The 12,390-nt window shown below is 41.8% G+C and overlaps 1 protein-coding gene across 1 annotated transcript; it reads right to left on the reverse strand.

Moving 5' to 3' along the window:
• Window positions 1–432: 432 nt before the first annotated feature.
• serpinh2 (serine (or cysteine) peptidase inhibitor, clade H, member 2) lies at window positions 433–6,586 on the reverse strand. Its single transcript, XM_054800634.1, is given in 3 exon segments — window positions 433–509; window positions 512–571; window positions 6,319–6,586. Coding segments are annotated over 3 exon segments (405 nt in total).
• Window positions 6,587–12,390: the final 5,804 nt, after the last annotated feature.

The following is a 12,390-nucleotide window of genomic DNA, read 5'->3' on the forward strand; positions in this document are numbered from 1 at the left end:
TATGCATAAATGGGGGAAAAACTGCCGAAGGTAGAAAAATCCTTTATTATCACCCACTCTTTATGTCTCTGCACAAAGTCACAAGTTAATGTGCAAACAATGACTAGTTTCGATTTTTCTTATGTTTATCGGCTAGCTTATCGGCTACCAAGGGGCATGATGACATCATGTGATCAGCTCATGTAATTATTTCAAATGAATATTGACATTTAACAATTAGTAAGCGATCAATCAAAGCCTCATAATGACTACACAGCCTGCTTAATTCCATTACAGGGAGCAACAACAACAACAACACGATACGTGACTTTCCCAACACCTTCTACGACTTTACTTAACTTCTCAACCTGATATAAGTGTGATGAAAGAAAAAAAGGCTGCTGACCTTGAGGCTGTTGGCCCTTGGGGAGCGACACGGCCACGCTGGTGACGTCAGCGCAGCTCGTTCAGTCTGGCTAGGTCCTCCACGTGGAAGGGCTGCAGCTAGGGCACCACCCTGGCCTCACCCCCCATTGGGTGGCCTCCAACGCCTGCATCATGTTCTTCATGTCTTCAAAATGGCAGTACAAACCTACAGGAGCGGACGCACACCGGCGTGGGATTAGAACCTCTGCGCAGCTGTTGTTGTACTTTGTAATCCATTAAAGATGAGAAGTGGATTCTATTATTGATAAGGTGGTGATAAATAATGAAGGTGGGAACTCAAAATACAATATTTAGCCTACAATAACAAACTTGTGATAGTGAAAGCATTGCAAAAATAACATGTTTGTGTAGGTCAATAAGGAAAAACATAGAAAACGCTATTTTTAAGAGAATACGTCATTACAGCAATAATAGAACACAGAAAAATAACCAACAGAGTGCCTCCATCTTTTTATAACACACATGATATATACTGTACAATGCATACAGTGCAATCAGTCCTTTTTCTAATGAGATGCATATATTTAGTTTTTGATATTTATATATGTACTGTATGTATTGTCTATTGCCTTATGTTACTTAACTTTATCATCACCTTTTTAGGTTGTCCATGACGCTGTATAGTCAAAACTTTATTCTGATTTTTTTTTTTTTTTTTTACCCAAGAAGCACCACATCCAGAAGCCAGGAAGTGTTAAAGGCCTTTTGACCACCCTTCCAATGCAGTACAGTACCGTCATTTCCGGTGTATAAGCCAGTACTTTTTTTCCTGACTCACACTGCTGCTTGTACGGCGATGCGGCTAAAACTACAGTTCCCATGATGCTTAGAGTGCAGCTTCAGGAAGTAGTGAAGTGGACACTAATAGCATGTTTTGAAGTCTTATGCAGCGTCTTTTCATCTGACAAACCTTTACAGTTGGATCAAGTGTAGAATTACTACAGCTTCTGTTTGGACTGCTAGGACCGCCAACCGTCACTAACGTACCACTTTGATTTAGCGTAGGCTGATTGGTCATGGTTGGAAAGTGGGGCGCATGGATGGCGTCATCTAACGGCAACTGTTCTTGTGATACGCTGGGCTCACGTGTTGAATAAACGGAGCCAGCACGTCCGCTACACTATCACCAACGGGTTTCGAAAGGCTGAACTTCTGCGTGGTGATGACGACAACGCAAGCTAAAGGGCTAATTTGGCTCGAGATGAAAGACGCTGAGAGCGACAACGAAAAAGAGAAAGACAGACAAAGTGTGTGGTGATGGAATTACGAGGCTGTTCAATTGTGAAGAAGAACCACTTTAGTGGTTTTAGTTCCCAGGAGGAGGATGGCGATGAATGACTTATCTGATAGGCTACTGATAGTGGGTGTGTCTAATATACAGTACCAGTGCGCTCTATAGTATTGAAATTACATTACTTTATTAGTATTTTGTAGTTTCTAAAAAAAAATGGTCACTTGTGTTGGCTGCTTAACCTGCTTGGTACAAACAACACATTAAACACAACATATTTAACCAAACGAAGGAAAAGTTAGCATCGTGTTTTGTTTGTCTCGACACTGCGGACAGCGGTCAGGAATGACTGGTTCGTGGTGGCCATAAAAAATAAAAAAAAAAACGTGACATGGAATGTGACATCCATCAACTTTAGTGGGTCTTCTCTTGTAACTGTGACCTCATGAAAGCTGCTTCCTGGGGATTTCATACCAATCTAATGCAGTGTCAGAGAGTCAGTTCCCACTTGAATAGCTAGCGAGATATATTTTTAATATTATTAGCATGGTAAGGGAAATTACGGAATTTAGTAGGACTTCATGTGAACATGGAGCATTAGCAAAAAAAACGACATATTGAAGGGGTTTCTAATTCTGGCTGTGAATGACATTTTTGGTGCCTGCAATGGGTTGTGTTCAAAATGCTCTGAAAGACATGCTAGCATACATGTAATGCATATATTTGACTTCCTGCTAATTATTTAATTTTAATTGGACAAATGGTTAATGAGTTATGGATGATCAGTTGCTCAGTCATATCCCTGCAAAGAACCTCGCTCAAATTTTACACACGTGCTTGTCAGTCCCTTAAAGTTGTCAGTACAGTTGTCCCCCACCACACTGAAAAAAAATATATTCATTCCTAAACCATGCTGTTTTGTGGTTGAATATGGGGTATTATTAGTAAAAGAATGCATATGTATGCAAATTGCAAGTATTTACCCCTAAGTTAAGAATTGTTAAACATAAAAATGGCTAAATGGACTATATTAGAAATATAAGGCATTCAGAAAACACAATCACAGACGCCATAATATGTAGTATTGTACACCGGTCACTAGGTGTCAGAAATGTTACTGTAATGTTCGGCAAGACACAGAAGACCTGATCGCAGGAACAGCAGGCTTTTATGGGCTGGTTTGAATTATCTCACAACAACCACAATAATCCCTAATAAAAAATCCATAATAAAAACCGGCTACTGTTACAGCCACAACACATGCCAAATAAAACTCCCCTTTTAACCCCCGATGTCACTTCCTGTCTGTCTCGCCACTGAATTCCACTAGGGAACACATTTATAACAGCGGATACAAGCATGAATCTTATTTATCTTGAATGGATTAAATTTTCTGTTATTATATTTACTATATTGGGTAACACAAGTGTAAATATGACTTTAGGGTTGTTAATTCACATCTAGAGGACTCTAATAATGTTTAAAAAAAAACTTATTTAGAAGGTCGTAAACAGGTTCTCTATGCTCTAACTGTGAAAGTATTCTATTTCTAAATAAGGAATCCTACTTCACGGAAATGAACTCACCACGGTTGGGTTTGGAACCAATTAACCATCACTGTATACCAAATTTTGTGGTGATTCGACTTAACACCCTAAAGTTACAGTGGGTGTTTTACAGGGCTTTTATAGAAAAATTTCAAGTTAATCTGACTTATAAGTGTCAAATTTTGGTGTTTGATAACAGCGCTACCGTGTGGAATATTTGTGACAAAAATAATAGCAAGGTAACACAGTAGGGGTGCATGTTTTGACATATTTTCACCTTTCAGGAGTAGAGGCGTTTTTCCACACGACTAACTCTGAAAGGCGAGTGTTTTGTAGCCTTTTTTAAAAAAAAGGTTTTTATTGTATACATACTATATACTTTTGATATTATTTGTCACCAAATTCCCATAACAACGCACTGCTTCCTAACACTTGGAGTACACAAGTAACTCTGTGAATGACAGCAGCTGACAAGTGACTTTGTAACTTATTTCTTTATCGCAATTGTTTGGCTCAAGTTGGCAGCCTGCTGTCGTCGTGGGGATGTCACAAAGAAAGTTGGCTCTTTTCGACCTTGCACCGCAAACATTGTCGTTGACATCTGTCTGGCACTGGCATCTCCGTCAACAAAGAGTCTGCTTCGGAATCGAGTCAATTACCTCAAACCGGAGGAGAATCAATGTGTCTTCGAGAAGTCTCTTGTCATAGGTTAAAAATGTGGGGGACGGAGTTAGCTTGTGTTTGTGTCATCTTTCTTCTCCTGCCTGCAGTGTTTGTTTTTCTAAAAGGGGAACAACGTCTCGATTTAATTAATTAGAGCGGACCGCAACTCCCCAAGCAGCACCCTTTATTTAAAACAACAATAGCTGTCAACAGCTTTGTCTTTACACTCCTCTTTTCTTTATTTTTTTTATCTTCTTACGATAAACACCTTGCCCTGAGCCTTCCCTCTGTTTAGATCTGCAACTTTGTGAAGGGAAGATTTTCATACTTTTTGGAGTTACTGCAACAGTAAGAATTCAGGATGCGCTCACACTACGCCAGCCGTACTGTGTCTTGGCCCACTTAACATAAAGCGCAGTACGTTTGGCTGGCGTGCGTGCATTGAACACACTTCCCCTTTTTGGAAGTGGTAGTTTAGGGCCTGGCACAAATCCTTACATATGCACAACGCAGGGGACTCATAGAACGACATCCAGATTATGAATGCCAACAGACACATTTCGTAATGGAAACAGTCAAACCCACAGCACGCGACGACATTTTTGTGCGTACTAAAGATGTGTCATCTAATTCACGTTATCATGCCTCTCGCAGAAATTAATGACAGCAGCAACCTTGCACAAAATAAATAATGAGCATGACTTCAAATAAAACTGGAAATAACCCACAAAGTCAGAGAAATTGCAGAAATTCAGCAAACTAGAAGTGCGTTATTGTTGTAGTGTTGCCGTATTCCATCAATCTGAATGATTCTTTGTTTGTGTGTTGTGTCTTTCATTTTTATAACTATAATAATGAGAATGAAGACTGATAAGCAGACGTGTGGGAGGAAAAGAGGAGCTGGTGGTAGATTAGGCGCACGATAAACAATGACAAAAGCTAAAAAAAAAAAGACAGTGACAAGTGCCACAAAAGGAGCGCGTGGAGGATATATTTAACACATCTCGCCGCTCTGGAACGACTATCTGCAGCCATAGAAATACAGGGAAGCAGAGATGGGAGATGGCTTTTTCACAGAAGTTATCAGGAAAATGGAGAATAAGCTATTTCTTTTGACTGGTGATGAGTCAAGCTCCTTTTGACAGCCTTGTCTGACTCCTCCATCTTTAATAATAGAGCTTTTTAAAGGGCACGCTGACACCTCAGATAGGCGCCGTAAAGAGTACATTTTGGCATGCAGCCTCTCCTGTAAAGCATCACAGATGGATCCGTTTACCCAAACAGTGACTGGTCCATCACAAAAGTAAGGGATGTGAGGCGAGCAGCGCCCATCAAAGAAGTGGAGCGCTCCAGGCACAGCTGTTCGGCATGACAACCGGGGAGACAGTCTGGACACTTGTTACTTAATTATTTAAGATGACACATCATGCAGATCACTTCCCACCTCCAGCGCGAGGGGAGATGAGTGTGCTCGCAGTGATAGACCTCCAAATCTGCTGTGCGCACCAGATGGAGTCATGCACACATGCACAGTGTGGTGGGCGAACACTTATGGCGGTGCTATCCAAAGTGCGGCCCGGGGGGCCATTTGCGACTCGCAGCTAGTTTTTTTTCATTGGCCCGCGGGATACTATAATACGGTGGCCGAGTGTTTGGACATTGCTACGCATTTGACCTCGTCGGCCATGATAGCGTAGATAAAATAAACACACATTCAAACATTCGCACAAAGCAAAGAAAAAATGGAAATTCCACTGGAAAACACAAAAATGACAGCTGCAAACCCAAATGGGTGACTACGTGTGCGTCTCGCATTATATCGTCTTTAATGATTTTTGTGCGTCCTGTCATGATGAACCAGGGTCAGCGTTTCGGGGGGGAAAGTTAGGACATTTCCAAGGGCCCCTGGCTGCCAGGAACCCCAAAAATAGGTCATTACTAAAAAAATAAAAAGGGGGGGCATGAGGCCCAGAATTCCTGGCAGCACCCCTGTGATGAACATACGTATCACAGTTCCTGTCAGTCGGACAACGGTGGCGGGTATTTCTTCCTCCGAATGAGGGCGCCATGAGGAGGTTATGCAGATTTTTGCCAAGGATACAAAAACTTGCAGTGGTGATTTTGTTGCAATAATTATAATAATAATAATAAAAAAAAACATTTCAAGAGGGCCTCCTGTACCACAAAGCTGAGATGTCATCTGTTTTTTCCTATACTGTACATTGATTTAATTGCTTAGCATATCTTGACCCTTCTTTTGTTTCGTTGTTCTTACACTGTCACCATGCTATGATGTCACACACACATTAGAGAACTTCCAAACTGGAAGTGATGAGCTGAAGTGGACTGGACCACTTGTAGACAGCATGACTTCCTGTTTGTATATTGTATGGCCTCACCGTTGAAGTACACGGCGTTAGCCAGTGTCAGGGCTCCAGCCTCGGCCTGAACCTGAGTCGTGAACGGAAACATCTGTTTTCAGCGACTGCAGCCTTAGCCGTCTGTGGAGGTGCGTCTTGCAATCTCCTTTCCCAAGTGGCTTATGCTGCAGTTTCAACCACACCTGGTTGTCCTTAGAAAATGCATCACTGATTGGCAGGGTTGGCTTGGGGAAAAAAAACGTTGAGGAAGCCCGCGGGTGAAGCTGGTGAAGCTCTTCAGTGTCCCCAGCTTGTGTAATCGAGGTGACTTTGAGGCTATTACAAGGCTGCTTGGACATGATGCCTGCTGCACCTCCACCCAGGGTGGCCAGCAAGGAGGCCACCAGGTGGTGGTGGAGCTGAAGTCATAGTGAAACGCTTGGAAGAAGTGCAGGCCAAGAGCTCAGGTGGGGCTCCTGGGGTCTGGATGAGCGGGGCTTCTTGTGGAGGTGTTGGCAGTGCACCAGCGGCAGCACAGAAATGAGTAAACAAGCAGCAAATGTGGTCAACATGACTAACCTGGAGGACAAAAGACAACAAAACGTGTTGTGTTTGATAGTACAAGAAGTGCAACGTCTACTAGATACATGCTACACTAATGTATGCTAATTAACTGACTAGTGCTAACAACCTGCTCCCTGTTGAAAAACTTTTTTCAACACTTAGTTTGAAATGAAGGGAAGTGATCAGATTATCAGAAATGGGTGAGACACTGGAGAAGGGATAGGATTAAATAAGCTCTGCTTCTTCCTCCTCCTTTTTGGAACTGTGCAAATGTAAATAATGTTCTGTAATTTAACTTGTTAAACAAGGTTGAAAAATAGCATTACCATTAAACAGTGTAACCAGGGTGTCCTGCATTTAAAGCAATATAAAAAGGCCCAGTGTGTTCCGTCTTTGCTGTAAACTTTCTTTTTTAATGTCTGCAAATAGCAACCAAAGTTCCCACAGTAGTAAAAGTTTCATTGTGTACATTCCTTCCCTCCATCTCCTCTATGGCAACTTTATTACTGTACGTTTCCCCTCACCAGTCCAAAACATAAGCTAGGGGACGATTACATCTTATAATTTAAGTCAATCAAATGTGCAAGAAAGAATGTAAACTTTAAAAAAAGCTTTCTTGTTTGTCTGATTGTGAAAGGAACTGTATGCAGGGTGTTCCTACAGATGTCTAGAGGGTGGCAGCATTCGAACGCTCTTCTAGCATTTTATTGCAACTCCTGCTGCTTTAAGTACTTCTAGGTCTGTCACGATAATCCATAAATCGGTTAAATCAAACGATAAAAAAAGACGTTGATAAATGGACATGTGCATGCGTTCGTGTTTGTACTCCTCGTGTCTCTTTCAGGATGGATGACAAGAGGGTTCACTCTGCAACTGTGAGAGAGTGAACCCTCCTGTCGTCTCCGCCCCTCTTTGTCCCTCTACGTGGCGGCGCGGCTACCTTGGCTAGCAGCAAATTAGCCTAGTGAGCCAGCATACGCTAACATGAATGACGGCACAAAAGCAACAGTTTCCAAGGCGAATGCCACATACCCAGTGTGGGAGTATTTTGGTTTTAAACAGAATTTTAAACGAGGTGAGCGCATGAACGCTGACGGACTGAGATGTCGCATTTGTTCGAACGTAGTGACGAGGAAGCAGGGGAATACGAACTTGTATGCACACCTAAAACGAAGGTGGAAAGGAGCCTCCATCCCGACAAAATGCAACATTTTGGGAAATTTTACAAATGTTTGACAGTACAACGTACATGTACAACGTGTCAGAAACAGCAATTCCTGTACAAGTAACAAGTAAAAGACGATGTGTTGACGGACATCACAAACATTGCATTTAACTCTGCCACCACAGATATGTGGACCAGCTCACATATGACCCCCTACATTAGTTTAACACCACACTAGATCGCTGTGTGTGTGTGGTTTTTATTGGCCTGTTTTTTTCTTAACAGAGACAGAGTTCATTTTATTTTCTTTTGTCTATTTTTGTTTGTTTATTATGTTTGTTTAATTTATTTATAAGCTCTTGACATTCCCATGTCAACGTTAAATACTCTTCAGAAATTAAAGTTATGGCTTTTGATACCATGTACTCTCATTATTATGCCATATAATTAATTAAAAAATGGTCAATAATATCGATTATTGACATTAATTTGTAGGACAATTATCGACTAAATTTGTTATCGTGGCAGGCCCAAGTAGTCCAAAGTAACACACCCATGAGCAGTAGTTATGCCTGTTAGCTAATGATAGCAATTCGACACAGTTTAGCTACTAGCTATCATTGATAGCAACAACAGCATGATCAGCTCTCTGTTGATCACCTGTCTGAGACTGCTTTTCTGTGTGTATGTGTATACGCTCCACAGACATGTACGTGAATACCAACAGCCGTGAGTGACGGCCATAAACAGCAGTTATTTCATTCGTACGGAACAAAAATTGACAACAATTTTTAATCAGTGTAATTTGTAATTGTGAAAAATATAGCCATTTTTGTACAATCTGTTTTAAGCCACTATTGGTAACATATGCTAGCCAGTGGCGGTGTTCTTATCTTTTTTTAGTTTAAAAACATGTAATTTGGAGCGAGTTGTACACAGTCCCTTAAATCCTGTTCATTTGCAGTCAGTGATTTTATTTTTCACTGATGTAAACAAAGGGAGATTACTGTTCAGGGTGCTGTCTGCCTTGGTTAGGTACTGCAGGGGGACACTAACTTTCCAAGCTTTGTATTCCACCCTCTTCCTGCTCCAACATTACAAGGCATACCCCCCCCCCCCCCCCCCCTTTTCACAAACACACACACGTAAAAGTTATGTTTGTTGTCAGCAAATGATAGTTAGCTAACATTAGCTATCATTAAATGTATAAGTTATCATCACTAAATAGTGACTGTAAATCGTAGATACCCGTGAGTGAAAGCCATGAACGCCAATCATTTAATTTTGATAACATTTTAGAAGTTTATCTTTGAATGGTGAAAAAATATAGACATTTCTTTGTTCAACCTGTCCCATCAAGCCACTATTGGTAACATCTGCAGGACTCTGTGTAATTTGGAGCCAGAGAGGGACAACACCTTTAATTTGTCAAATTTGTATCCACACGGATTCACCACGGTGCTTTCATTGTCATCTGGCGATGAACTGAGGCGAAATGAAGTGTCGATGCAGACAGGCTGTGGCAGCTGGTACGGAGGACGTTCCCTAGTTTACCAACTTGCCTGAGCTACTCGTCGCTGACTACTATGGGTAGTCATGAAAATAAACTGTCGTAAGTATGGTTGAAACAAGTTTTATTTAACCATGTGGTGTGTGTGAAATCAATCAGCTTTTGAAATTATTATTTTATGGCACTGTAAAAGTTTTTAGAAGGTGACATCATGCTTTGTACGCTGACACAGCCATCATTAACACGCTCAGAGGAGTAAAGCGGGTTTTTATGATGATTGTTTCCCTGTAAAAGTCATCAAATGTGGGGAAAAACCTGAACGCTTGAATGAAGCCTGAACGCCACGCAAAAATCCCTTCTGTTTTTGGCCCTGCTAAAAAGCAAAGACGCTTGATAGATAAGAACATCCACTCAGCCGCAAATGCGTGTAACAGAGTGTAGTACGACATGGAGCAGAAAGTCCGCCATGATGGTAAGCTGGGCGGGGCTAGTTGCACAACAGTGTACAATATATTCACTAGTTCTAAGGTGAGTGTAAAATAATGCGTACACTTTGATGAAATTAATGTGAATGTACAGTACAATGTACTGTAAATGAACTAATCACCCAGACAAACCAGGTAACTTTAAGATATATTGTGTCGGACTACATTTTAAGTCTTGGCCACTGTCTTTGTCTTTGTGAAACCTAAAAAATAACAAATCTGATCTTTTAGACCGTCTATTAACGCAATTAATGGCTGAACAGGCATCGAGGACATCTTCACAATGCAGTGTTTCTGGATTCTGATTCCCATCATGGCGGCCAAACCCGCACAGGGCGTCCTATGGAAGTGGATGCCGAGTAACCAGTCTTATGTTTTTCATGTTTATTTTCACAAATCTGTGTTTTTTTGTTGTTGTGTTGTTTGTACTGTTTCATTGTTGGTATTAAAAGATGTTAAACGTATATTCGGTTTTTATTTACTGCCTGAATCAATGCACAATAGTCCCTGGATCACTACTCACTTTGCAGCAAGTGTGCTATGTAACATAGGCCCTGAACCACTTGACTTCGGCAGAGGGGGTCCCCAACTAAAAATATAAACACAACACAACACAACAAACACAAAAACACACTGCTCTGCCACTTCCACAGCCCCCACACCCCACCCACCCATCACCAACGCATACACATGATCCATTTCAATACAATACAGCATCAGTAGCAAGAGATACAACAATACAAAACAATATCAAAAGCAAGAACAGCTTCTTCGTAAGTGGGAAAATACATTTGATTTAAAGATTTTAAAAAAAGAGGTAATAGACTGCAAAGCGGAAGAAAGATTATTCCAGATGGTGGATGGTGGTGGTTCAGATGGTGCTCTGAACTTGAATGACCTGCAAGCTATTTCTTTATGATGGATTCGATTTTATATAGCGCTTTTTCAAGGTACCTTAAGTGCTTCACGATGAAGTGAACCCATTATTCGTTCACGCCTCAGCCACACACTGGTAACCTACAGCCACAACTGTTTCTGATGGAAACGTGACTGCCAAGTTGCCACCAAACATTCATTCACATTCATACTCCAGTGTGGGCAGCACTGGAGGCAAGGTGCGTGAAGTGTCTTGCCTAGGGACACAACAACAATGGCTGGGTGGAGCGAGGATCGAAACACCAACCTTCCTGTTTCTGGACGACCTGCTTCCTCCCTCCTTTTTCAATTGCACCTTCTTGCAGGAAACAGCAAACGAGGACAAGCAGATAATGTGCAAACAGGCTACCATTAAAACCCAAAATGAAGGAAGGGAAATGGCCACAGAGGTCTTGATCAATAAGTGTAGAGATAGACTAAGGAGGCTAAAGAAGGATCAGGGAGGGATATTTGGGAAAGATAACTCCTTGAGACCACCAGTGCTCAGCAATCAGCCCGAACATGACAGCTTGTAGACCCGACCAATTATTTACCCCCGGACAAAATCAATACAGCTTTCTCCAAAAGATAGCCATCAGCCGCACACATTCACAACATGCTTTTCCTCACTGTGGGGAGAAAAAACATTATATAGAAAATGTCGATACACCATGAAAACACAAGCTGTGTATGTGTATGAATCAGAAACAGCAATAAAGTCATTGAAGGAAAAGGCCGGGAAAGCTTGTGAAGTGGGCTTGTTCTTGACTATCACACTTCATCATTAAGTTAACATACTGTAAAATAACAAAACACACAACAAAATGCAAGTTCATTCTTGTTTTTATTGAATAATCGAACAATAAATGACAGTGGGATACAGATGAGAGGCCCACACGATGATGCTAAGGTCGCATTATGCTACACGCTGATGGCCAACAAGTAAATGGGCGCTACATGAGAGGTCTTCACCCTTTTAGGGGGAGTTTCCGCCTCCTCCCGGGACCAGGCAGCACATCACAGCAGGTGTTGCCAAAAGTGTTGTGTGTGGGGGGGAACTTCGCTGCTCCGTTTTGGATTAAAGTTCAAAGTTCCACAATGGCAATGAAAAGCAATTCCCATCCAATTACTTGTGTAAGAATGGATTTCCGGCGCCGATGACCACCAAAACAAAACTCTGTAGCAAAATGTACGGTAAAAACATGCTGCGTTTGTCACTCACACACGTCAAAGTACGCTAATATAATTTTCTCCCTGGAATAGATAAGAGGCCTGCGCATGATCACAATTCTGAAGCCGCATGATGCTACACGTGGACGGCCAATGAGTCAGTGTGCGGTACATGAGAGGTCAGAACCCTCTCATGGGGAGTCTACCTCCTCCCGGGCCCCCCTCAGGCAGGACATCGCAGCCAGTGTTACCTCTAATGAGCGCAGACACACATTACAGCATTACAGTGCAGGTGATTCATGAAAAGCTGCTTCAAGAAGCCCCCGGGGAAAGCGTTGAGGAACTAGGAACCCT

Source organism: Dunckerocampus dactyliophorus, chromosome 15 (genome assembly GCF_027744805.1).
Source record: "Dunckerocampus dactyliophorus isolate RoL2022-P2 chromosome 15, RoL_Ddac_1.1, whole genome shotgun sequence".
NCBI lineage: Eukaryota > Metazoa > Chordata > Actinopteri > Syngnathiformes > Syngnathidae > Dunckerocampus > Dunckerocampus dactyliophorus.